The sequence below is a fragment of the Xiphias gladius genome, chromosome 7 (genome assembly GCF_016859285.1).
Source record: "Xiphias gladius isolate SHS-SW01 ecotype Sanya breed wild chromosome 7, ASM1685928v1, whole genome shotgun sequence".
NCBI lineage: Eukaryota > Metazoa > Chordata > Actinopteri > Istiophoriformes > Xiphiidae > Xiphias > Xiphias gladius.
In genome coordinates this window covers 27,446,372-27,474,138 of record NC_053406.1, presented here as the reverse complement: position 1 = coordinate 27,474,138, position 27,767 = coordinate 27,446,372, and the positions used below count along the sequence as shown (strand labels likewise).

The 27,767-nt window shown below is 47.9% G+C and overlaps 1 protein-coding gene across 1 annotated transcript in view; it reads right to left on the bottom strand.

The window, feature by feature from the left end:
• LOC120792029 (interleukin-1 receptor accessory protein) overlaps nucleotides 1-18,636 on the bottom strand; it is a 28,717-nt gene extending 10,081 nt beyond the window's left edge. The window contains exons 1-7 of the mRNA XM_040131020.1: nucleotides 18,105-18,636; nucleotides 14,039-14,115; nucleotides 6,460-6,658; nucleotides 5,533-5,616; nucleotides 3,346-3,571; nucleotides 2,686-2,854; nucleotides 2,506-2,577 (exon numbers count right to left, since the gene is read on the bottom strand). Of these exons, the coding sequence (XP_039986954.1) occupies nucleotides 2,506-2,577; nucleotides 2,686-2,854; nucleotides 3,346-3,571; nucleotides 5,533-5,616; nucleotides 6,460-6,658; nucleotides 14,039-14,115; nucleotides 18,105-18,106 (829 nt within the window). The 5' untranslated portion in view covers nucleotides 18,107-18,636. The remainder of the gene's footprint in view (nucleotides 1-2,505; nucleotides 2,578-2,685; nucleotides 2,855-3,345; nucleotides 3,572-5,532; nucleotides 5,617-6,459; nucleotides 6,659-14,038; nucleotides 14,116-18,104) is intronic.
• Nucleotides 18,637-27,767: the final 9,131 nt, after the last annotated feature.

Genomic DNA, 27,767 nt, shown 5'->3' with positions numbered 1-27,767 from the left:
GTCCTTATCTTATTTCTGTAGCCCTGATTTACTGGTTCCAGAAAAAGAACCCACTGTGTGATGGGTTTCTGATTATTTTCCTCGGTAACGTTCAGGCCTTAAATCGAGGCTGATAAAGTTGCCGTCACTGCTAAAAATAATAATAAACCATCGAACAGTGAAGGAAAGTCTGTACATGAAATCCATTCCTTTGAATATTTATCAAAGCGAACACGAGCCGGTGACTGCAAATCCTGCTGTTCGCCGACCGCTCGGTTTCGTCAGCAGTAATATTTACTGTGCGTGTGTATGACGGTTGAGTGGTTTGATGGTGTGTGTGTGTGTGTGTGTGTGTCTGTACAGGACGAGTGCGTCCGTACGCGCCGTTAACGGCCGGCTCTGTTTTATGTGACGAGCTCCTGCAGCCTCCACTAATTCTGTACGGGCGAGCTGCTCTCCATCACTGCCACAGCAGCTTTATGTCCAGGGGGGGGTCCAGCTGCAGGTGGAGCGGCTGCTGGAAGCCACACAAAGACAGAAAATACAGGATGAACCTGTGCCAGCTGGAGCTGAGGACTGGAAGCTCCCCCCGGGACACACTGGTCTCCTGGTGCTGAAATTATCGTCGTTGACGCCGCTTGTTCCGGATTGGTAGGTGGGAGGTCACTCTGAGCTAACTGGCCAATCAGAAGGGAGAGGTGATGCGCAGAGGCCTACTTTACACAGAGGGATTCATTCATGTGGAAGCCGAGCTGTAGGACACCGCTGCAACCCACCAGACTCTTTAACAAACACTGACCTCACAGCTTTATGCAAATATGGTTTCGTAGGAAATGATTTGATTGGCTGTACGGGAACAAGAAAAAAAAAAAAACAAACGTGTAATTTAATTTCTGTTGGAGTCTCACGCGTATGTAACGATCCCTGGTGCATTTCCAGATGCAACTGGCCGCGTCGCGTTCGTGAACTTACTGCCTCTGTGTGTGAGGACGGCTCATGAGCGGATACGCGGAATTTGGTTGGGCGGGGAACGACAGCGCACCGACCTTCACGTAAACTCCTCGTGGAGCCTCCTATCACGCAGCTTTTATCCAGTAAATATCTGATGGTCCTCAGTCGGGTGGAGAGAGTTCGTCCCCTCCGCTGCTTCAGGACAGAGACACTGCGCCAGAGGTCGAAGTCAACGGGAGTCGAACGGTTGAATTAACAGTTACACTTCTGACTTTGTAATTGGTGGAAAGCATCAGCAATGATCTCATGAAAACCTTTCTGAAGATAATTACGTCCTAAAAGCCGTTTAGTAAAAGGAGTGAGAATACTGGACCGGAAAATGCCCCGGAAAGGAGAGAGCACGGGCACGTTTTGTTCCACATGTAATGAGGAAAGTACGACTTTAAGTTGAAGTTGAGTTAAAGCAGCTGTAAGAGGTTGAATGTGTCTGTGAGATGTGGACAGCTGAGGTTCCTTTCAACGTTCTCGGAGGCCGGAAACTTGCTGGAAACCAGCAAAGATTTGAGAAAGGTTTTCTGGGAAACACGTGTTTTCTACGTCTTACCTACTTTGTTAGTCATCTTGTGACCCCTCAGACTTATTTCGCGACCCGCGGTCCTGACCCCCAGGTTGGGAGCCGCTGGACAAAAGGGACGGTCTGACATTTTGGGAAAACTCTCCCGTTCCCCTGGTTGTGCAGCCTCAGAGGAGAACGCGGACACACATTTTGTGTCCAGTAGCAACAATCTGCACCAACAATCAACGGCAAATTACCGCGGGTCACGGTGCTCATACACACAGTGCAGTGTCCCCTTAATGCATGAGACAGTCAGGTGGGACGTAAGCCATAGCGTTCAAGAAAAAGAGTGTTAATTTAAACAGCTGGAATAAAACCTTCAAAAAGGTTCATCGTGCAACATTCTAGCGCAGACAAATCCTCTCCTTAACTAAAGGACATGATCGTAATTAGTACTGGATCAGTTTACGGCACACGGCACCAGCGGGGCACTGTTCTCTAAACAGATCCTCCAGCTTTCTGGAGTCGATGGAAAGTCGGCCGCGGCTCCTCCAACGTCCACTAGATGCTGCTAAAGGAAAACTCCTAACTTCACTGGAGTGAACGCGAAAATCCCCAACTTCTCTTTTTACGCAACAAGCTACAGTCTCAACGTTTAACTCGATCCTTCCCATGTTGTATTCTGGGATATTCGGAAAGCTGCTGCTCCATTTTGGAGACATTAAGCCCAAAACAGAGGTACTTTAATTTATGTTGGGACGTGCATATACACCAAGGTGAAGCACTGTCGGACGGTCCTGTATCAAAGTCTAGTTTTTAGACCTTCACTGTTTTAGTTTACATTGTGCTCATATGGTGGATATTCCTAAATAACCACCGGGTGGATTCTGGGTCTCAGGGCAAATACTGAAAAGAAACAAGTAACAGAGATTGTAAAAGGCTCATTTAACTTAATCCAGTTTGAAGTCCAGCGGTTTTATAATCTGACAGTTGCTGCAGTGGTTCTGCTGTCAACCTACCCCGCTTGACAGTGAAGACCTGGTCTTTAGTCGGATGGAGGATGCTGGGATCTTTGGGCACTAAGGACGGATCTGAGAGAATAAAACAGAGCAGTGTTTACCTGCACAGATGTTTTCTTTAATGTCTGTACAGCAGTGGTAGTGGCGGTAGTACTGTCAGCAGTAGTGCGGCTGTCTTACAGACTGCGGTGATGTTGACGCTCCTGGTGAAGTTGAGCGTTTTGCCTCTCCTCAGGTAGCTGATTGTGCAGAAATATAAACCCTGATAGGATATCATCATGACGTGAAAGTGTAGACTGGCTCCCTTCTGCTGCCGCTCGGTGTTCCAGAACGGATACTGGTAACACTTCTGAGACGCAGAGGACAGGTTAGACAGGGAGAGAGGTTTGCATCTCGTCAGTCTCATCAATGTCTCCTTGTTACAGTGCTACTCCTACACCTGGTCAATGAACGAGAGCCAACGCTCCAATCAGACAGACGTGGAGCTGCTTTTTATTTTCTACCTGCTTCCAGTCTTCGTCTGATGCTAAACACATCTTGGACCTTGACAGAGATAAAAGGGATTTTCCCCAAATATTACAAATGTTCTAAATAACAGAAATTCAGCTACTCACTGGAACTACTTCAAAAGATAATTCACAGTAAGATCGATAGAAACATTATTCATTGCACCGGAGCCAGTATATCGCCTGCCTCAAGCCAAAACACAAGTATTTAGTTTCCGTCAGTTCGACACATTCTGGAGCAGAGTTTCGGGACCCACTTCGAACAACAATTCCTTGGTGTTGCTATTAGACACGGGGACAGAGGGACAGAGGGACGGACGGACGGACGTGTTACCGAATTGCTTTGTGTCACGTGGTACCAGGTGACGGTCGGTTTGCTGTCGGCAATCTTGGTGGCTTCCTGCAGGTCCGGACAGTCCAAGGTCTTCCCCTCCTGCAACGGGATAACCATATGAGTGGCTTCCACGGCAACCGGAGGCTGGCAGTCGGCGCTGAGGACCACCTGGTCACGCCGCAGCACCTTCAGACGCATGGCGATCTTACTGCAGGACGACTTGTTACTGCAGGACAGAGACGGGAGGCGTCAACAGACTGAGGAGTAAAAACAACTGAACCTTCACAGCAGCAGACTCTGAAGCTCTCTGATAGGGTGTTTCTCACAGCAGTGCTCTCTGGGAAAACCAGACCGAAAGAAAATCTAGGACAACAACCAGCGCAGAAGAAACCACAAACCGGGGACGCATTTTCTTTCAGGGCTAGGCTCGTTTTCTGGGGTCACACATTTGTCATTACCTGTGAGAATAGCACCGTCCCAATTGTGTGTGTGTGGGTTTGTTCCTTCAAAGATAATGAGACAGAGGAAGCAGGATGTGACATCTGACCACACAGGAAGGTTAAACTAGATCAGAGTGAACAGAGAGTTCAGATCCTCCTCCAGATCTGAGCCGTGGCACTGGCGGTAATGTAGGCAGAGAGGAGTCAGATCATCACTGTGTGTTGTCCAAACCTTCTACCACACAACATTTAAGCATTCGGCTCTCATCTCCATCAGGCTGAATCTCACACAACATGCCTGGAAACTTTTAGCTGGAGCAGAAGTGCACCTCTGGGCAAAGACTTATCTCCACCTACCATCTAAACGCTCGCTGACTGACTGAGTGTGTGTGTGTGTGTGTGTGTGTGTGTGACTGATGTCTTTGAGACTTCCTCCTCTCAGTCGATCGGAAGCTTCCAGTTCGAGGTCAGTGGATGTTTAACGTATCTAACTGATGACGGTAAAACTAACGGTCTCAGGTTAGTCTACAGAAACTGTGTGTGTGTGTGTGTGTGTGTGTGTGTGTGTGTGTGTGTGTGTTGGACCGTTCAGCTCTCCCTGGTCCAGATGCATAAAACTCTGTAAATTCCCGATTAAAACAAATCAGAAATATGCAGACATGTTCTTTTCGTCAGATTTATACACGTACGCCTGGTTCCGTTTCATGAATCTTCCATCATCAATCAAGTTTCTGACGGTGGTGGAGTTTTCTGAGAGTGAAAACGACGGTAAAGAAGTTGAACCGGCTTCGGGTACGTTCTGCTTTTTCAGTAACACACGTCTGACAAAGTCATCCCCACTGTAGACGTGCTCACCGCCACCCCCGCCGGATGAAACAACGCCACCGCCGAGTGACCGCACAGGAAAGCAAGGAGACGAGACAAACCTTCGCTCTGTATCACAGCGCGAATGGCAGAGTCCAGACTGTGGGAACGTCATCGAAGCACGACACGGACCGATCAGGTTCCACCTGTCGAGGGCCGCGTCGGTGACGTCGACATGAGAAACCTGACACTAGAAGCTAAACTGTGGGTTTCTACGGCAGGACTCCTGTCAACCTCCTGCACCGACCACAAATCTGACATGCAACATCTGGTTAATCAATCAAAAAAAAAAAAAAAAAAGCTGGTTCAGGCTTCTCAAATGGAAGAAAATGGAAATGTTGCAGGTCGTAACTGGGGGATCTGGGAAACGGTGATCGATAGACGAAACAATTCAACGAGAAAATAATTGGCAGATTGATTGATAATAAAGATGATCGTTAGTTGCTCCCCTGCCATAAACTGCAGATCTTACACTGGTCACATGAAGCTCGTCATACACATTTGATCCTGGAGCAGGACTAACACACGGCGCTCCGTAGACACGTGTCAGTAAAATGCAGCGTGTCTTATTTATGTTGAATCAGGTCCATTCGGATCCTGCACAGACCAGCAAATTCTCCCTCCTCACAAATCTCTGCCTGTAGCTGCCTAATGAGCTTAGAAACTATAGTCAGTCAACCACAGACTCAAACCTGGACACATCCAGAAACTGAACGTCCTCGCTGCCAGACGGGTCCAGTTACCACACATGGACCAAACCTCGAGGAGAGAATGAGCCGTTTGTCTAGTACGCCTAAAAAAACCAAGAAAAGCCCCGTACAGAGCAGAAAGAGAACAGCGACAGCTGAAGCAGGAGTTTCCCCGTGTCCCCGTGTCCTCTCACCGCAGCATACAGATGTACTGTCCGCTGTCCTCGGCGGCGGCCGGCTCCAGCCACAGTCTCTCTCTGCTTTTGCAGAGCCGCGAGCTGCGGAGGAGAACCGTCGTCATTCATTAGAGCCTGAATGAACGTAAATCAGACACAAATCAATTACAACAACATTAGAACAAAATCTAATGTCCTCAGTGACGCTCATCGAGCCGCTCGCCTCCAAAGCGCCGTACGTCCTCCCTGGAAGGGAAATCGTTAGAGTGCACTTGGCCCTTCGCTTACTCTCACTTAGCCTGAATGATTCTACACAACAACTACTTCTCAGCGCAGGTGAAAGCGCTGGTCTTCGAAAGCAAACCTACCTCTTTAGCCTGGCTTTTCATTAGAATGTGTCATTTTGTTTTATTTCATCATTTATTTTTCAAATGTTTCACTCAACCGTTTTATTGTCTTTTATCCATTTTCATTTTTTAAATCTACTTTTATCTTTTTCTTCCATCATTAGTCTGAAATGATTTTACTGTTTACATTTGCACTCTCGTTATCAGTGGCCTGTAAAGCCCTTTCAAATGCACTAACCTGTGAGAAAGGTGCTGTACGACTAAAGTTTGATCGATCGATTGATCGATCGATACGTTTGATGCTGTTTGTAAACAGTAGGGAAATAGTCAGAGAGTTTCATTTATGATCAGTTTCCGCTTGTGTGTGCGATGTGGCTTTAAGTTTAAATAAACTAATTCAACCTCGCTTTGTTTTGTTGTTCTGTTCTGATGCAAACACTGATCCATAATAAAGACAAAGTAGCGTGTGCTGGACTTCAGACTGGTTTTTGACAGATCCACCCGTCCTCCCACTCATCACGGCCCTCGGGGGCCCTTTATGTTACGACTAACAGCCCTGGTAGTGACGCTGTAAATTAAGGGAGTGAAAACTGAGCACCAGTTAGATCTGATGGGCTGCTCCAGGTCCTGGCCCTCAGGGATGTGGTACCAGAAGAGGTTGTGTCCGGCGCTCTGGGCGGAGGTGAAGTTGTAGACGGAGGGATGAGAGAAAAGAGGGCAGGAGAGCCAACCGACCTCCCCCTCCAGGACTGAAACCGCGCCCTCGCTGGACTCCCCCCAGTCATAACACATGGGCTCTGAGAGAGAGAGAGAGAGAGAGAGATGTAAAGGAAGAGTTCAACCACAGCGTATCCACCTGCCCAGGACTTCTGCTGTTTGTCGAGAAGTTCGAGTGAAACCAGATAAAATGTCACCTTCAGAAATTCTGGCAGATGTTTATTTAGGACATGATTCCTGTGTGTTTCCAATCCACAAAGTGTTTTCAGCTGAAAATTTCCTCAAAAACAAAAAGCTTTGTCCTCTGGGGGAACGTGAATGTTCGCAGTAAATTTAACGGAAATCCGCCCACGCGGTTTTGCTCAGAGCCGTGCCGAGCAGCTCCTACTGGCTGGGTCCCAGTGCTGCTCTCGTTGGTTAGAGCGAAAAGAGACGGCGACAGCTGTGTGAGGAAAGAAGACAGAGAGCTGAGAGAGAAGTCCGGACCCCCAATCACGCAGCGAGGAGGCCGTGAATGTCAGATTGTCGGTTTAGGAAAGTAACGAAACCTGTCAGATGCGGGCGGAGAAGGTCTCAGACGTGGTTTGGCCATCTGATTTGCAGTTCTGCTGAAACATGCTGGCAGCTTAGGGACCAGGGCCGAACCGAGTCTATTTCACTGCTTTGGTTAGTGCTGTGGTCTGTTCTGTTATCTACAACTTTTAGGTGCAACATTTGTTCTGCTTGCTATATTTCCTTGACAATGTCGTGGTGCATTAAAAGCGTGGATATTATGGCTTTTAACAAACGCAGACATTTTTTAACGGATGTAAAGCAGGAGGCAGGAAAGGTCATCCATCAGGTGTTCAGTTCATCCACACTGAAGTGCCTTTGAACAAGACGCCTCGCGTAGCAGCTCCGCGACGCACTGTAAACCGCTTTGTTCCACTCTCCGGTAGAACAGTTTGTTCACCATTTCCACAGCCAGCAGTGCTGCTTTTCACCAGAGTGTCCTGGTTAGAGGAAAACTTGTGGCTGCCGTCACAAAGTTCCTTTAAAACTTCATATTCATATACCGATAGAGTGAACTGAGAGAGGAGTCGAGGGACATGTCTCCCTCGCTCTCTGGGTCCGGTCCAGGCCGTTGGTCCGGCTCTGACTCAGACTTCTGCGTGAGAATCAAACGGAGCTAATGGATGTCGTTAGCTGGCCTTGTCAGAAGAACGACGTTACTACACTCCCATCTCATTAAGGGATTAAAGCAGGGAGGGCAGCTTCTCCATTAAAAGCATGACACTCATCCCAGCTGCACATTAAACAATTATACAGAAAGACGACCTCAGTCAGAGAGAGAAGGATGAGCTTCATCTCGGATTCAAATGCTTCTGCTGCCTTTTCGTTATTAAATGTGGCATAAAATGCTGCACCGAACGAGAGACGCTGGACAGAAAACAACAAATCAGACATGCACAGTGAAAGAGACTGCTGATATTTTTCGACAGAAGACAGTTGGTCTGACCCTGACCTTCATGCTGAAAATATCCCAGCGCTCAGATTGATTTATTTTTATCAGAGTGGGAAAGCTCTGAAACAGAAAGTAGTGGAACACAAATATCCCAGTTATCATTTCTGATGATGGTGTTTACGGGACTTGAATCCCACGGCGCTGATCTTCACAGGTTATAATTAGACCTTAGACACTCGTTTTGAATTATTTTTAAAATGCATTCATCTGTGAGTAAAGCACTATCCAGGATCAGATGTTACATAGTGCTCCACAATAACGGACAAAAGCAAACGCAGACACAAAATATGAGAGTAATGAATAGACTAGAGTAAATAAATCTAAACAAGGTCAACATTAAACAAGTGGGTCCTCAGCTTTTTTTTTTTTTACAGATGTGATGTCCGAGGGGAGACATTTCTAAAGTTAATCCTCAGTCTCCTTAAGTTTGCCAGGAGTCTGGAGCAAGAAACCACCAACAAACCCTGATCAGACCTGAGAGACCTACTGCTGATACAAGGCTCCTGTAAATCTCTAACGTAGCCTGTAGTCTGAACCTGCAGGGGCCTACAAGTGACCTAGGTTCTGAGCGAGGCTGTCTAAATGCACGGATAGAAGTGAAATGTGCCAAAAGTTGTTGTGGAAGCCCAGCATTCATGCTAAATGAGGGTTTGACCTGCAGTCTCTAACCCTGATCTAAAGTACTCTGAAACTGCCTGTAACTCCCACCCTCACCAGACAAAGAGCAGACACTCAGCGGCATAACCCGAAAAAAGAAAAAAAAAGGCTTTACAGCAGCACTTTGGACCACTTGTAAATAACCCAGGGATGACTCTCTAAGACAGGCGAAGAGGGAGTTACAGTAGTGCAGAGGGGATGAAATAAAAGTGTAAATAATCAAGTCAAGGCTCACCAAGATTTGTGAGTGTGGATTTTACAGATGAGGAGAGGGAACAAAGGCTTTCCTTCACCTTAGGGACAAAGCCAACCGGTCGTAGATAAGGACTTTTGTCCTCATCAGCATTGAGCTGTGGAAAAAACCTATCAGCCATCCAATTTTTCAATTGCAGTTGTGTAAAATAGACAATTTTGAAACTTTTTGAGTTTTGAAGAGACGTACAGCTGAGTATCATCTGCATAGCAGTGATATGTTTTAACCACAATGTCCCTGGTTCGATTCCAGATTCCTCTCTGTATCTTTACTTACACTATAAGATAAAGGCAAAATGCCACAGGAAAAAAAACAACTTTATTAGGACAGATTGGGTTCAAAGAAACAGTGTTGGGGCACACCACAGTTACTCTGTTATGACAGAGACAACTCCGGTAAACAAGTTAACTTCCAATCAGAGAGCTCCGGGTTCTGTTGCTGCGCAGGTGACGGGAGGGTGAAATGTTGGTCAGATGTTGGAAGTTAAATGCATAAATTTAAGTTCTGCTGCATAAATTTTTAAGGATCAGTTTTTTCTGTTCCTGATTGCAGCAAGGTCATTCTAAACATGCAACAAAACTGTTTTTTTCCCCTAGTGACATCTGCTGAGGCTCATGGGTACTGTAGTATTTATGGCCATTCTACATGCTACAATAATTGTCCAGTAGGAAAGATAAAACACTGGATGATGCAAATTGCATCACTGGAAGAAAGGAAGACCAACTGAGCATCAAAATTAGCACCAACTAATTTTCTGCCAATTTATTTAATCGACTAATGGTTTAAGCACTGACTCAAGTCATCAGTCATCCAATCAATCAATCAATCAAATCAGACACATGCACACGTGCTCCTCCAGGACTTTAGATCCTCGTTTGTAATGGACGAGTTAATTAAATGGAGGGTAAAGATGATGACTGTTCAATACGTGATAATAATAGTGATGAGTAATGTGTTTTTAACAGATGGGCCTCCCCCCGGGATCACTCGAACCCCTTCAGCCTCCTCTTAACGATCCCTAGAAACCACCTCAAGAGTTCCTGAAACCCTTTTAAGATGCCCAGGGCCCTCACATGGAACCCTGAAACTGGATCCTTAGCACCTCTTTAGGATCTACTTGAAACTCCACAAAGATTCCAGGAACTTCAGGGATCATCACCTTAACCTCCTATATAGAATCCAGAAAGCACCTTCAGAACCCCCAAAAGACCACTTGTAAACCAAACTAGAACCACCTTAGGCACCCTTTAAACTACTTCATGAAATGTAGGAGCCACCGCATGATCTCCTGAAACCCCTTTTGATAAGCCCTAGGCCATCTTCAAGGAACACAAGAACCAGAATATCTTACATACCAAGAACTTAAGGGATCACTTGAGCTCCTTCAAAGACCCCTGAAAGGCAAAAGCCCTTTAGAAACCCCCACAGGACCACTTAAACAACATACAGGGCCGCTGAATCTACCTGAAGAACTACAAGAACCACCTCAAGAGCTAATGACCCTGCTTCCTCCTGAAGATCTTCTGGAATCTCCTCCAAGATGTCATCGTCATCGGGCATCACTAACCTTTTTCCACAAAGATCTTAAAAGCCCAAAGGTACCTTTAGAACTTTCTTCAAGAACTTTACGCTCCCATTAGGAACACTGCCGCTCCTTCAAGCACCATCAACTCCTGAAATCCATTTAAGGATTACGAGAACCCCAAAGGAAAACACATAATTGTGACTTTCTAATACGGATTCTAAAATTAACAGTGTTACTGGTTTCATGATGTTTTTTGACACTGATCTATATTTAAGGTTCAGAGGTTTACACTGTCTGTAGTACAATAACTGTTAGACTATTTTCATAATGTTGTTTTCAAGCAAAAACGGAAAACCTTTGTCATTTCAGACTTTTAAATCCAAGGATTGGCTGCTTTTCCATTTCATATACATGTATGCAAATGTTTTTCCCCAAATGAAAAGAGGTAAATACAACCCCTGCTCAATAGACATTATAAACAAGACCAGGTCAAAACCCAGTATGTGGCTGGACTCGCCCTTCATCTGTTTGCTTCTCTCCTGTTCTCTGTGCTCACATACACAATAATCGAATCCAGCTGAATTCCCAATAAATCTGTTCTCATTTACATGTTGTTCTGTTTCTGTTGTCAGGCAACGGAATGGAAGTATGAAACAGTAACTGAAATGTGGCCCATTAACACAGATGTTAACCAGCAGTCACTTCCAGGCCATTTCCAAGCTGCTGCTCTGCTGCTAAGATCCTGGTTTTATAACCACGACGTCGTCTGACAGAGTCAACAGACACATGAGCTACAGACGACGGCTGAGCTGTGATTTCAGGTGTATTTACCTGTAAAATGATCAGTCAGAGGGAAAGTTAGAAGCTCATATTCAGGGAAATATCCTTGATCCTTGCCCTTCTTGACTGCTGGTTTGACAAAGCGTGCATTGTGGAAACATCACTTTGGAAACTGTGATGTTCTTTTTTCACATTTTACGGATAAAATAATGATGATTAATCAAAAAAACAATTGGTAAATGAATCTATAAGTAAAATAATTATTAGCTGGAGCCCTAATAACTATGAAGACAAATCCAGCAGAAGCTGAACTGAACTCCTCTGGGGAGCGGCGGCCCGTTTTGAGTCCAGAGCCTCAGTTTGAGAAACTGAAGCGTAGGACAGTTTCAGTGCCGCTGGTTCTCGGGATCCTGTACACTGAACGCTGGATTAATGGAGGCTCTCTACACCTGTACAGAGTGGGAGTGTGTGGGTGTGTGTGTGTGTGTGTCCGTGTGTTGGTAATTGACCTGTCAGGTTTTCCCGGACAGAGTATTAGTCTTTCTATTAAAACCCTCTCCATCAGTAATATCTTCAGCCTCATCTCTCCCTCCCTCCCTCCATCATCCACCCCCCAGCAATCCCATTCCATCCCTCCACCCCCCACACACACACACACACACACACACACACACACACACATTATCCATCTGCTGCTGCAGGTCTTATGGTATATACTCACGCAGGCTTTAGTGTCACTCTGAGCTGCGCCGTATTAAGACAACATGAAATTGAAATGCAAATATGAGACACAGGTAGAGAGTTTTGCCTCATCAGACCACAGTTTATATGATGATGATTAAGTTTATGATGATGATGAGTTTTAGCGTAAACAAGACCTCGTTACAAAGACAACACTAATACCGTTATCCTGATAAGAATGTAACACACTTGTTAGCCGGACCCTCAGGGCCCCTCTCTTACGTTCTGTTATGTTCTTTGGTCCAGATGAATGCAGGAAGTGGAATAAATCTTCTGGTCCTACGACCGTCCGTTTTTCTCATTTATTACTGCAAGTTTATCCAAAACCTCAGTTACCAAAGTGAAAATCTCCATCGTGTCTGTTGGACGACATTATATTAAACAAGAGAGTCCTCTTATCTGAACAGATGGAAGCGTTTACAAGGCTTTATCTCAGGGATGTGACTTTGGAACCACACAGTTATTTGTAGTTTTAGTTTAAATGAACTCAGAGAAGAGTGGGTTTTGTTCGTCGGCAGTCACTGTGTGCTGATCCAACTCAGCTGCCCTGCCAAGATCCTCCGCTGCTGCTTCTTGATGTCGAAACATTGTCCCGGTCAATGTCGATCACACATCTCTATACCCAGACCCGACTCAGAGAAGAGGAACTTTTCAAAGCTCAAACCATTTGCGTCCCCAGACCCAAATACAATTGATCGTACAAACCACGAAGACTTTCCCGGATCCTAGAAAATACCAACCGGTCCTCCTGATCGACCACGTGGGTCGTTTGTCTCCGTCCTCTGACACGACCCACAGGAGCGTCTCCTGACATAATGCCCCCGCGGCAGCAGGTGTACCGGACCTTGGTTGTCATGGTTACATCCATAAACCTGCAGTTGAGGTTGTAGAGAGGCCAGGGGGAAGAAAAAAAACGACGACTATCGGTTTTCCACAGGAAATGAACAGCGGACTCATCCATCTACCCCAACCTCCTCCTAACGTGGACTTTGTTGGTCCTTAGACTACGTCACCTGACGATAAAACCTAACTACGGTCGTAACAAGCTGCTGCACAGACCAACTATAGGCTGTTTCGGGTTTTTTCTTCTTCTTTTTAGAAAAAAAGTCCTGCTGAAGTCGGTCACAACATTTTCGACACGGCTGGAATTTATATGCAACGAATGTGGTAGCGCAGTGTGTTGGTGTAATAACCAGTTTCCCCAAAGGATCCGTTCAATTTTCATCTAATTTCTTTTAGCCACATCCCAGCAGCTCCATCCATCTAACCCCTTACGGCATCTGCTCCTCTCCTCACTTTACCTCCATCCATCCATCCTCCTCCACGCCGACTCTCCGCTGCCCACCCCCGCCACCCCCCCAACGCCTCCCAACCCTGCCCCCCCACACACACACACAGACAGTCTAACAAATAACCCTCCTCTCTCTGGAAGCATCCATCCGCCGTCCCACGGGGCCGGAGCTTTGGCTTTAATTAACCCCATTTCTGCAGAGTTGCACCAACATGAACAAGAAAGATTCTGAGGGGGGAAAATAAAGGACCTGAGAGCCTTTTATAATGTGGACTGTATAAAGCCAGAGCAGTCTGATCCTGTTCAATCGTTTTGAATTCCCTTTACCTACAAAAGAAACCTTTACAGCGATGGATCCGTGCAAGTCTGAGGAAGTTCTGCTGTTTTTCTACTCATTTCTCTTCATTTACATGTGAATCTTCACATTAAGACAACGAAACCAGGTGGTGCCATTAATGCAACCCTCCAGTGTTTGAGGAGAAACACAAACAATGCATTTGTGGGCAGTGAACTTTGAAAACAATGCGTAAAGTGAAACTCAGTATAGACATTTTTAAAATGATGTTAAAGAGTCCTGTGTGGATTGAGGTGAGGAAAAGCAAACTGTGTGTTTTGCCAGTCAGCTGTTAAACTGGACCGGACTGGTGTCATCCATCTGTGTCCTCTAACAAGCTCCGGTCAGAGACCTGCTGTAACAGCTGTCACTTACCTGTCAGTTGACTGACAGTTGGTGTAATCGCGACTGCGGCGACGAGGAGGAAGAGGAGGGTGGAGATGAGGGACGCCCTGCAGAGAGATGGAGAGGCCGTTAATTCATTTTTTAAAAACCAGGTTCTGTTTAAAGATTTGTTTAAAGATTTGGCTGTTGGTGCGATATTCCTGATCAGAAATCTGACGGAGAAGCTTTTACATGCAGTGGAATTCAATACGTTTTAATGCCTTTTACACTAAAAACAGACGGAGAAGCAGAAAGTCACAATGGATTAAACATTCAACTCTCAATAATCCTAGTGCCCCGTGAAAAGCAGAGGCAACGGCCTCTCGAACGGCTCAGGGATAATACAGAGAAAACAATAAGGGAGCCACTGAACGAAGAGCGTGAGGCCAAGCCCTGTTTTTCTTCACCCCGTCGACGGCCTGCGTCCGTGCACTTCCGCTTCACCGCATCTCACAGCTCTCCCGCTTTATTCCGAGGTAACAACAACTACACCCAACACTTTGCTGGGTTTTATTCAAAACGTATCTTTTCATCATTACATGTGTGGAACAGGCACATTTTATATATAACTGTGGAACAACCGTGGGGTCTCAAGTTTTTCAGTAAAGTAAATGAAACCCTTATATTCGAGACTAAATTACGTCATGACCTGAATACAGAGAAAAATATAGAAAAATAATCATGAAAAACTGATATTTGAAACAGTATAAATCCTCGAGATGAACAACAGCTAACAGAAATTGGTAGAAGAAGAGAAAACGAAGCAGCGGTCCCAAGGACGGTGTCTTGGGTTGTGGCAGAAAGAAGGACGTCAGCTCTGTTGGCCCGATGCGTGTTTCTGGAGGAGTGAAACGTTTTACAGAAGACTCGAAAAAGACACAAACTTCCCCAAGTCGGTCGAAACGTTGCGTGTGAGGAAGTGGAGCTCTGTCTCAACCGTTTCCAGAGCAAACTGAGAACCGTCCGTCTTCCCCCCCGAGCCGTCTCTAAATCAGCTGCAGCGGCAGAGTCGACTCAGCGGAAGTGGGATTAACCTGCTTGTTACGGGAGACGAGATGGACGATGATGAGCTTCCCCTCTCTTCACCTCTCCGTTCATCTGTCCCTCTAACGAACCTACTGCGTCTCCACATGTAAAAATCCCCTCGCGTGTAGCGGACTCAAACTTTCCCCGTTTCTATCTTTCCCTTCGTCTCGTCCTATGCATGTGTGTGTGTGTGTGTGTGTCTTTTTTTCTTTGAAGCAGCTCGGATGATTTCACGGATCATTATGCGACTTCTGTCTCTGACACACACACACACACACACACACACACACCAGCGCGTTCACACAGCTGTTGACTGACATCCGAGCTCATCCTGCAAACATCTGATTCAAAATCTTATTTCTAATCCAACTTGACAGGTAATATCACGTGGGACACGTCAACCGTTATATCACATGTGTGGAGTAAAACGTTTCTGGGGCCTGTTTCACTGTTTGCCGTGCGAGTTGCCGCGTGAGGGGCCGGTCACCGCTGTCGGTCCCTCACTCCGTGAACCAGACCCGAGCCGCAGACCTGCGCGTCTGAGAAGTAAAAGGCGTGAGGGGGAGAGAGGAGACCGGGGAGCACAGGAGCCAATAATGGACGGAGGCAAACACAGGTGTCAGGTGGTGGAGAAACCGGGCGGACGGAGCGGCCGGAACCACGGTTACAGTTTAACCTGAGGTTTATTGAATCGAACGAAACGCAGCGCGGGGCTGCAGTCGCCCCGGCAACCGGTCGACGGGCCGGTCGATGTGCTCTCGCCTCATTGGTCGGGCAGTCCCCCGGGATGGATCCGTCATTACAACCTATTGACCTTTACTGAGCGTTTGCTGAGCGCTAACTCGGAGTCGGCGCCGCACCGACACCCTGCCAGAGAAGTCGTCGTGTGGCAGCTTTCCCTTAAAACGCACGACCAAAGAGTGGAGCCTAAACCTTGCGCCCGGCGGTTTCACGTCACAGCTCAACGACCAACACGTCATCGCGTGTCTAACACATCCCGTCTAACGCCTGAGGCTTTGGGTTCATAGCCCTCGGTGGTCCTTGTTCTGGGATCGGCAGCTGATCTAGTTCAGCCTTCAGAGACCGTGGTCCGTGCCGGTCGAGGTTGAAATGATTTCACGTGCTGCAAATGCTACGTTTTTGTGTGTAGAATTCGTTGGGGCTGATAAGGCCGCCAGGTAGCGTCTCCGTGAACCGTGGCGGTTTGATTTACTCTAGAGAAAATGGAGCGGTTGGAGTAGCTACGATTCCAGACGACCAGGATGGTTTTCTGTGGTTGACGCCACGGCTGGAACCTGACGGGCCTTTCAACTCGGCGACTGGCCGCCGTGTTTAATCTGCCGTTCTCCCCTGCGGTTGAAGATCTGTTTACATCGGCGGGAGAAACGTCAGGACACTTTCACTCCTGATCGCTCGGGAAACAAAACAAAAGCCGATGTTTGTGTGAATTTTCGACGAAGGGGCGAGCACATCGGTCAACGCTGATCTGTGATGATAGAGGCCTTAGAGACTGCGTTCGATTCGGGATTAGTTGCCATCTCCGTCCCAGGCCGCGCCGGTTTTCAGTTTAACGGTTTGTGACATGACGCGGCATCGGCCCGTGTTTTAGACGTTTTGGTCGGGGGCCAGAGTTCGAGCAGACAAAGGCGGGACACCGTAGCTCCTCATTTTAAACGAAGCAGGTTGGAACTTCAGCTCGGGAGAAACCGAGAGAGGAAGGAGGGAGTTACGAGGAGGAGGAGAGGGAGTAAAAAAAACAAGAGAGAAATGAGGAAAAAAAAGGTGGAGAAGGAGATAAAGAGATGTCGAAACAGACGCAGGCAGAGGTAGTGGATCCCCGGAGGGACAAACAGAACCGGGGCTGCTCGACAACACCATCCATCACACACGCGCACACTTCACTCCAAATGAGGATTGATTAAACCCAAGCTGGAAAACCCCTTCTGCGTGTGTGTGTGTGTGTGTGTGTGTGTGGTCATATAAAAAACTCCCACGGGTACGGAGGTGACAACGATCCCCCTTCCCTGGCCCCAGAGGACTCTGGGTAGTTGATTACTCATGTTAGGGAGCTGGTTCACATAAACACTCAGCAGTTTCCTTCACATTTCGCACTCGTGGGCTACGAATTATCACCGCTGGCCATCGGCAGCCATCGTTCGCCGCGGCTCATTTAGTTTCGAAATTCAACATCGGGAAATCGGACGAGCTTTCAGTCGTCTGTTATCTGAGAAAACACACGCTCAGCGTGTGTGTGTGGGCGTGTGGCCACTGCAGCAGATGTCTGAGCCCCGGTGAACCAACTAGACGGAGCAGATATCTCAAATATCCGGCGGTTAACACGGGGTCGTGCGGGTGCCCGGGAGCCACCGGGGGCCCTTTGCCTGGACATGAATTTACTTTGTTTCTCAGAACAGATGACAGTGTGTGTGTGTGTGTGTGTGTGTGTGTGATATTCTCCTCTCGGTTCACAGCTGACATTTGCTGGTGACGATGATGAAGAAGAGGCGGGTGAACCGCACCGCTCAGCTGTGTTGCCGTTCCCCACCCTCCACCCCCCACCCCCGGCTCCAAACGAGACCCCCTCCGCGAATCCTTTGAGCCTCGTGAGAAACTCGGCACAAACACCGTTGAGCAAACCGCTGGACGCGAACTAATCTCGACCTCCGTGTTCGGGGTCAAGAGTTGTGACCGTGTTGGTTCGAGCGCGGCTTGCGTCGGTGTGTCTCTGCCGAAATGTGGACCGGGACGGGTTGAGGCACAGCGGTGTGTAGTTTTCCTCTCGGGGTGTCCGACCGGCCGAAGTCAACCGACGTGACAGTAAAACGGGAGGTTTTGTACGGGACCGTCGGCGCGAGCGAGCGGCAAACGCGGGTGGACCCCCGGATGAGACGCCGTGGTTGTCCGGTCACCGGAGCGACTCTCGGTACCCGGAACCGCAGAGCTGCCTCCAGTTCCCGTTAAACTGGGTTTTTAGAACAACGACCCGGGAAATTCATGACAGGAGAGATTAAAACGGCAGGAGGTGACTTACATTGTCCGGGGCGGGCTCCTCGGCGTCCGTCCGGTCGGGATGAGGCGCTCCGGGTTTCGCCCGCTGAGGGTCCCGGAGACCAGGCGGAGCCGAGCTGAGCTGGGCGGGGGCGGGGCGGGTCCAGGACCGGACCGGTGTGTCGGCGTATCCCGTGTCTTTATGTGTTTACCGAGTGCGTGTGCGTGTGTGCGAGAGACAGAGTCCTGCTGCTGACTCACACACACACACACACACTCACGATTCGATCAGCACCGGGAGCGGCGGGGCTCTGATGACTAACGGCCCATTGCCGCGCCGGTTCCCGCTGGTCCGGGGAGTCCTGGCGCGAGGAGCCAGTTCGGGTACTTAATGACTCCGGACTAACGCGACGCGCTAATCGAGTAACTGAGCGAAGTGTTTATTGAAGAGCTGCAGTTTTCCGCCGCGGGAGACCGGACTCAGACAGACAGCTGCTGACATCTGGAGAGAGAGAAACGAGAAGACGAGTTAAAGTAGCTGTCGGCGGTGTGTGTGTGTGTGTGTGTGTGTGTGTGAGTACATCTAGGAAGTAGAAGTTGAGCGTATTCCGGTCGACGCTCCTCCTCCTCCTCCTCCTCCTCGTCCTCGCTGCCGTTGCGACACGGATCACAGTGATTTCCCAACCTCCCCCCCCCCACCCCCGGCGCTAGAGCGCGAGCGGGTCCAGCCGGTCGCTCAGCCGTGACTCACGCGGCGCTGGTCACCGGTTTCTCACCTCCCACAGCCCCGCACCGTCACGGTAACTCCGCGCCACGGCGGTGCGCGGAAGCGAGCGGCGATCCTCGGCCAGAACCAGTTCCAAGTCCTGCGTTCGACCGGATCTGCTGCGTGAGTTCCCGCGGAAAAGCGGGAACCGGTGGCACTGACGAGACCTGACTCGAGCGTTCGGCTCCAATTATCACACTTTTACTGCCGGAGCTGCTCCGGTGTCAGAGACAGGGAGAGAGAGTTCAGTCCACCGGGTCCCGGGGGCGGGGCCCCTCCGGAGGGGTCGCCAGGTGAACCCGAGGGGTTGTGGTTCCTTTGGACTCCGAGACAGACGAGGTGTGAGTGCGGGCTCCCTGGCCTGTTAGAAAGACGTCTCCGTCTTAACAGTCCGGGAACCGCCGGTTCAGTGGTCCGCGCAAAGGACCGGGCGTTTAACGCGCGTGGAACGGGTCGGAACCTCTTAGGGGTTTCTCTCGGTCTCTCGTGCGGGACGCTCGGGGACGTCACCTCACTTTGGTCTGAGCTGCGTTTTAGTGGCCAATCGTCTTCACAGTTTCACCTTTCGGCATTTTATCCCGAAGGAAGCCGGTCGGAGCACCGGTGCGGGGGGGTAACGGAGTTCGCGTGTGCAGGTACTCCCGCCCGTCACGGAGCGGGACGCCGGACTTTGCGGTCCGCTACCGGTATGTCTCAGCTTTGGTCGCTTACTTTAGAGACGGAGCGTCTTTCGTTCGACACGAGGCTTTTTTTGTAAACAAGAGGAGCTGAAACGACCAGTCGATTAATCAGTTGTCATGACTCCGGCCTCTCAAGCGCGAGAACGCGCGTCTTTTCCTTCGTAATTGATTCTCATTTGTCTTCAATCATGTTGAGGGTTTTTTTTTAAACCGTCCCATCCGCACTTTCCCCGACTTGTAACGCGAGTAATGGAGTATTTCATTTAGTTGCACGGGGACACGTTGCAGTTGTCAGCGCCGAAAACTGGTTCCCGGTGCGGCGTCGCCCCCCGGTGGCGTCCGTCAGTAACAGACGCGGCCCGAGGCCAGTGGGCTGTGACGACGTCCGGCGTTTCTGGACAGGGCTCGGCGAGGGACCGAGGACCCCGTTCAGAACCGAAACCTCCGCGATTTCAGAATGAATTGGGGTTTTATAGCTCCTTCAAAGTAAAAGCCTTCCAGCTGCTTCACAGTAAAAGTCCTAAAGCGCTTTCACAGTAAAAGCCCTGCTGTTTTTTCACAGTAAAACTCCTCCAGTTCCTTCACAGTAAAAGCCTTTCTGCTGCCTGGGTGGCTTTTACCGTGGAGCAGCTGCAGAGATGAAGCCTGGGATGCTGGGTAGACTCCCGTTAGGATAGAGAGACAGACAGACAGGTACATAGACAGATAGACAGATGACAGATAGATAGATAGATAGAGACAGATGGATAGACAGACAGACAGATAGATAGATGATACATAGACAGACAGATAGACAGAAAGAGATAGACAGATAGATAGACAGACAGGTATATAAACAGACAGACAGAGAGTCTTGTTATCTCTCCTCCAGCTCTCTTTGCCCTCCTGCAGTCAGCTGATGGTTTTAGCTTCGTGTTTTCGTGTCGCTGCTTGTTAAAGTTGGATGAAGCCGTGCAGCTCTTAAGGCATCAGGACATTAGACGGCGTCGTGGGCAAAGTGGAAACCAGCCGCTGAGCGTATTCATACTGCAGCAGCTTGGATGGATGCTCTGTGAGCTCGTAGCCCGTCTGTCCGAGCAGAGAGCTCTTGAGGAGGCAGCAGCTGAAACCACGAAACGCTTCAGACTGGGACGAGCGTCGGGTCCAAACCACAAAACTCACTCTGCACAGCCGCTCCGTTCTTCTGCTTCTGTCACCCGGTGAAAGAGGAAATACATATAAACATGACTTATACTCTTTCAAGTATTTGCTACATCGGTGTTTTTCATGATCATTCAATCTGCATCAGTTTGTTTGTGAGAGAAATTCTCTGAATGCGAATCATTTTTACCCGGAAGTTTACACCGACAGAAACAGTAGATTTAGTAAAGTAACAGCAATTTTACATTTTATTGATCGTTGTTGATTAATTTCAGTTGTGTGTTAAATCAGCCTGTTGCACAGGTTTGTTCTTCTGGACTTTCGACTTCCGTTCAATGTCGTCACCCATATTTAGAATTATGCCACTAAATGAATCAAACCTTCATCGAACTGAATCTGGGTATGGAAGGGAAAGGAGAGGAAGTCTACGTGCTGGATGCTGAAAGGTGCCAACATTTCATCCTTTGTCCGTCTCCGTCAGTCAAACGTTCAGGTGAACGGACACCACCTGCGGAAGGACGGTGCGTAACTTCGCCCCAGATTTAACCTCGGCTCAGTGAGGACTGTGGATTTCGTCCCCAGTCTCTATAGGGGAACCGTGTTATGGAGGAATCACCTCACGCTCTGTACGCGTCAACACATGGCGGTCTTCTGAGACCAGAACTTGTCCTTTCGGTGGTTTTGTAGCTTTGAACACTCCGGTGAGCCTCGGCGTTAGAATGCCGCTGCTTTTTTCCGCTCGGCCTAAAGCATCTCGGCTCCGACGGAATAAACTGGTTGCTCATTTAAAGACACGCGTTGCCTGGTTTTCTAACGCTCCCGTCTCATAAAGGTGAATTTGAAAACAAAAGTATACAAACAACAGGATTATGACTGTGCCTTCAAGACAGATGTCCCAACTCTACTGGCCTGTGATGATGATAATCCCCCAATTTACAGTTAAATCTTGCAGCTTTTTTCCCCCAGTCTTTTGTTTTATAGTCATCATTACATTTTCTTACAAGCTGCAAAATCAGAGCCTAAAACGGCCTCTTCACGTTTAACCAGTTGGGTTTCAACAGCAGAACCGGCCCTGCAAACGCGTACGCCTGTGAGTGACAGACTGACTGAGTGATGAAGTTACACCATTGGTTGTCCGGCCGAGTGTTGGAGTTTCCCTATTGGCTGTTGCGCTTCCAAAAAGAGTTGTCGCAAACAGTTTCTATTGCGTCATCGGGGGGCGTTTACAGACAGTGTAGCCAACTTAGCGCCTTTGTCGCTAGATTTAAAAACCCTTTAGCGACTTCTCTTCACCAAAACACCCAGCGACAAATCTAGACACTTTTTGGTCAAACCTCGGCTACTTCCTGTAGAAGAGCGTCGCCAGTGTTGCCCCGCGAGCGTGAGGTCGGGCTTCCCCTCCACAGATACACTGCTCTCTATGCGTCGCGTTCAGCTGGCCACACGGCAGCTGACAGAGACCTGAATGAGCTTCTGACTTTCTCTCTGACTGATCATTTTACAGGTAAATACGACTGAAATCTCAGCTCAGCCGTCGTCTTTAACTCGTGTCTGGTGATTCTGTCAGACGACGTCGTGGTTTTAAAACCAGGACTTTAGCAGCAGAGCAGCAGCTTGGAAGTGACAGCTGGTTAACATGTCGTCTCAATGGGCCACGTTTCAGTTACTGTTACAGTTACAGTTACTTGTTCCGTCGTCTGACAACAGAAACAGAGAAACGTTGATGAGAAAAGCTTCATTGGGAATTCAGATGGATTAAGTTACTGTAAATGTGAGCACAGACAGTAGGAGAGAAGCAGACAATTCTAATATTTATTTTCTAATGTCGTAGACTTGATGTAAATGAAGTCTCCACTCTTTCCAACTGTAAATGGAGGCATATGTTTAAACCTCGGAGAAAGGTTGACCTGGAGCACAGACAGTTTCCAGACAGGTGGACAGATGGTGATCTTTCTGTGGTAGCTCATGTGTTTCCTGTCTCATCTGCAGGAGGAAGCTAGTCCTAATGTTGCAGCTCTCAGTGATGTGGACTTCTGGACTCGAGTCACGAGTCCGATGGTTTAAGACTCAACTTTGACCTTAACAAAGTCTCCTGACGTGACTTCATTTGCACCGTAGCCCACAGTCGTAGAATGACTCGCTTAAAACATTTCCGACGGCATCGGTGTGAGGAAGGCCACGTAAGGGTTTTCTTCTGGAGGTTCTTGTTGCCCAATAAGGGTTCAGGGGGCCCAGAAGCACCCGCGGAGTACCCCAGCTAATCCGAGCGGCCCAAATAAAGAACGAGGCGGACACTGAAGCTTTTATATCATTCTTTTTTTTAATTTTTCAGTAATCTTTTTCATCCTGCTGCGTATTTGCGATGACTTTTTTCTAATACATGATGCGTTATATGAAGGTGTCTCAGAAAAGGTGCAAACATCAGCAAACACAAAGAAAGATCAAGAGATTTCAGGCTTTGACAGAGACATTTCAACCTGGCAACAGTTCCTCATCCTCCTGCCGGCCCCGCCCGTTGGCCTCCGAGGGGCCAACCGACCGCCACAGGGCCTCTGTTGCTTGGTAATGACATCATCATTTAGCGCCGATGGACGTCGGCAGTGCTGTGAACTTCCCCATGCAACAGCGGCGGCGCGTCCTACAGGCTGAGTCTCTTATTGTTTTTGGATGGAAGTTACAGCGGGAGGTCAGCAGGTCGACTCACGGGCTTCAACCGGACTTCAAGAGGAAACGCTTTCGTTTTTCACCATTGATGGAGGGAAATGTTAAGAAACGTTGTCGGGAGGTTATTGGGATTTTATGGAGAGTTGTTAGGATGTGTTTTAAAACCTCTGAGTCGACCTGCTGTTCTCTCCTCAATCGCAGACGTAAACTGCAGAGTGCCCTTTCTACGCTTTCTACTTCTCAGAAACCAGTGAACGTGCAGACGCTGCCTTCAGGTGACAACAGATTTAGCACAAACAAAAGCACAAAAACCACGTTCAGGATTTTCTCCTAACTGTGCCACGTTCACTCCCATTTTCTGACCAATAGATCATCGTCCACGCGGTCACAACTGTGGGGATCTCTCCCGTCCGCGCACTGTCCCACAGGACGCGGACGCTCTGGTGGGTGAGATTACGTGATGACGTTAATACGGTGTTAGTCAGTTAAGGGTTGATGAGAGTTTGCGCTTGTGAGATGACAAAAATAATTTCAGAGCCTTCGTTGTAATTTGCAAACTTGTTGAAAAATTCAAGTTTGTGTAGGAAAGATTAAAGAACGTCCAATGTCCATCAACAGTGATGTTACAGAAAGAAAAAAGTATCAGTACAGATCCACAGCTGAAAACTTGCACATGCACACACACATTGAAGTTACAAGTGTCTTATATACAGCTCTATGTTCTATGTAAATGTCTTAAATGTGTGGCCTCATTTGTAAATTCATTTCAAAATGATTTTTGACTTTCTCTGTTTTCATAAAACACTACAACGGCTTTTTTCCCCCAAAAGAATTCGAATTGTTGTCTCATTTTCCCATAAACTGTTTGAAGATTTTTCATTAGAGAAACACTTTCTGATTTCCTTTTTCCTTTCAGGTCATCGCTGATGTTCTGGAAATCAACACCGATTTTTTTTTTCTTCTTTTGTTTCGTTGTTGTTGTCTATTGGTGTTTTGTTTGGCATTTGTAGTGATAGATAAATAAAAACACAAAAAAATATTGAAATACGAAAGAAAAGTGAATATAATGGTTACAGCAGCATTAAGACTTAGCGTTACAAACATCATTTATCTGTCAGTTTTACTTCGTAGGCCGTTTCATAGAAGTGTTTTTGAACATCAACACTGATCTTGGGACAAAAAACTAAAATTGTGATGTAAGCCTCCAAATCCACCATTTTTTTGGCATCATCATTCCTCCCACCCGTAAAAACGTTTTTGTGAAACATGACGATGGTGTTGGGACGTGAAGGCAGCGGGAGCCAGTTTTTGAAGCCTGACACCGAGTGTAAAAGCTGTTTCCGTTCAGTCCGTTCTGGTTCCGCGAGCTCCTCAGAGCTGAAGCTGCTCTAGAAGCAGACGTGAGAGAAAGGACACTCGTGTTACAACGTTGCTGTCGAGAGGTCTGGCTGTGCCGAAGCTTACAGAAATACCAGCAGGAGAGCAACCGCTCGTCACAAACGCTTAACGTCCCTCTGGACCGGGACAGAAACCAGTGAAACCCTGCCTGCGTTTCTCTTGGTCTCTACAGTCCTCATGGTCCAACCCAGAAGCCCAAACTGGAAGACTCTCTCAGAGGCAGTGCAGTGGATTGTGATTGCGGTTGTTTCCCTTCCCTCCATCAGTCCCTCCATCCATCTTTCAATCCCTCCATTTTTAACCGAAAAAAACCCCACAAAATCCGAAACACAAAACAAGAAGAAAAAAAAAATACTTGGGCCGCAGCAGCCAATAAGAGTCGACCTCTACAACCCCGCCCACCCTGACCTCTTTTTTGTCCACATGCAAATAATCGCTCTGACGCTGTGTCTCTGAAAAAGACAAACTCCGTCACTCGGACGGTTTTTACGTCTGTTGTGGTTGAAGCTTTCTGTGTCAGCTGACTTCGGCTGATGGGAGATGACTGGGTTTCACCGCATGGATTTAATCTTCGCTGCGCTCAAACACCAAACTTCACCGTCTGCGGTCTCCACTCGCTCGGATCATGTTGCTCATTGACACATTTGGCCTAAGACCTGTTCTTAATGCTCAATGGAAGGTGCCCTTCCTGCAGAAACGACGCTTTAAATCTGAGCGTTAACGTTCATTCTCGACCTTGGAAAGAATATTTGACAGAATAATTTTGAATCTTAATCTTGGTCACGAGTTCCTCGGCTCAGCTTTTTCACTTTATTAGCGCCAATTTCTTTAATTCATGAAATTCACAAGCCCACAAAGGTTTGAGCCCCGAAATGACTTTTACAGTGTGCAAAATCTTTTTGGAATCTCAAATTTCCCAGAGATAACACTCTGCTTGCGTCCAGCCTACAGACTGTCATGACACATCCACTGTGACCGGATCTGTCTCTCTGTTGTGAGGAATAAAATCGACAAGAAACTTTTGGATTTGCAAAGCACAAAGAAATTAAAAAGCTGTGCAGAGTAAAAAGTCTGGCACCGATCCTGTTCCACGCGTCCTGCTCTTCTCGGGCAACGTCAGCTACATAAAATGTTTCAAACACGTTTCCTCCTGTTGAGACAAACAAAGGCAGTGACAGAAGCCCTAGAGAGGGAAGCGAGGATTGTTATTATTTTGAAGGCCTGTGAGACTTTGAGGGAAAATGTCTCCTGAGACCCAGGAAACGGATGATGACTGGTTGATCTTTGTAAACTGGGATCTGGTGAAGATGTTTCCGGGAAACGTTGTGGTAAGGTCTGATAGAGTAAAGCGCCTGAGTAAGGGAAGACGTAAGGGAATAAAGGTTGGACGGGGCAGTGCCGGGACTCTGAATTTTACACTCGGGATTTTAAAAAAGGCCTTTTCGTGAGCTCTGTGGTCTGTCACGCCTCGTTACTGCTGCTTTTAATTTCACGTTTTAGCCCATCGGGTGCAAGTGGCCGCCTGGAAGGAAGTAAATCTATCTAACACTGATGAAAATGAGCAGTGGATGTGCTGAAATCATCTGTACGTTTTTCTACGTTTAAAGAAAATATAGCTTAGCGTACAATGTTACTACGGTAACATGTTCGGCGACAGACCAACAAAATGTCAGTTTTTCTAGTGAAACCTCCCGTCGGTCCCGCACCTCCGCCTGCGCTTCTCGATTCGCGCTGGTTTAACGTTTGCTCTTCCAACAGAAGATCTGCGCAGCTTGTAAGTTGTGGGAGTGATCATTTCCTACGAGGACGTGAGCAGAGGGAAGTACTTCGGCAAACTTCAGGCAAATCTGATGCAAATTTCGAAGAATCTCAGTGTTTACAGAGCAGCAAACGCAACAAAATCCCTTGGACTGATGAGGTGTTCACGAAGCTCGGATGAGCTCAGAGCGATACAGCTTACGGTTCACAGGGCAGTGTTAAACATGTTACCAAATCCTCCCATCAGCCGACACCTGAACGCATCACGGTGGTAAAAGTCGCCGCTGAGACCAGGGGCTGTGACCTGGAGGGGGACAGGGATGTCAGACCTGACCGGACAACACATTTTCCTCGCTCTGATCCAAATCTCTCCGAAACGTTTCAGTCGAATGTGCACGACATCTGTGAGTAAGTGGGGTTTTTAGTTTTCTAGGTAAACCGACCTCATGTCACCCGCTTCAACAACTGCTAAATATTTGTTGCATGACGCAGCGTTGCACGTTGGTGCAGCCACAAGGCAACGGGAGCTAACTGTAACATCTCGGCAATTCGTTGCCCACACATCCTGCGCGGTGACACGGGATTTTAATGATGTAACGTACGTGACGTCTTCAGACTGAACTCGCTCGTTAGTCGATTTTGTTTCTTTCGGTCTTCTTCTTTCGGTTCCGTCGATAATCATCTTCCATATTTCCCAGCAGTGACCTCAGCCTGTGTCAGATGGAGAAGACAACTGCAGGGCGACGGGAACATTCGAGGCCCACTTCAACACATTTACGACGTGAGATCATTTCCTCTCGCTCATTTTGACAAGTGTCGCTAATGGAAAGCATCACTGATCTCTCCGGCTGTGCCTGCTGCTGCAGCTCAGAAGCCGAGAATTCCCAGGTTTGCTTAAACGCACCGTGACCGGGAGGTACACAGCCTTTTGAATCGATTAGGATAAATATGTATGTACAGCGATCACCTGGCTCGCCTGACTCTGAATCAGGTCTGGTTAAGGATCTGTCGGTCTGCCTTGCTACTTCACACCAGCCTCAATCCCATGATGGTTTAGCAGCTCATTCAAACCTTATTTGGGCCTTAAAGAGTTCAGTTCTGTTCACGGCACGAGGGCCAATAATACAAAACCATAATCGAAAATCACCTTCAAAATCCTATTCTTTGATTCACGTGAAGATTTAAAGGACCAGTGTGAAGGATTTAGTGGCATCTAGTGGTGAGGTTGCAGATTGCGGCCAACTGAACACCCGTCCCCTCGCCCTCGGGCCCTCTCTGGAGCCACCGTGTGGTTTTGTCC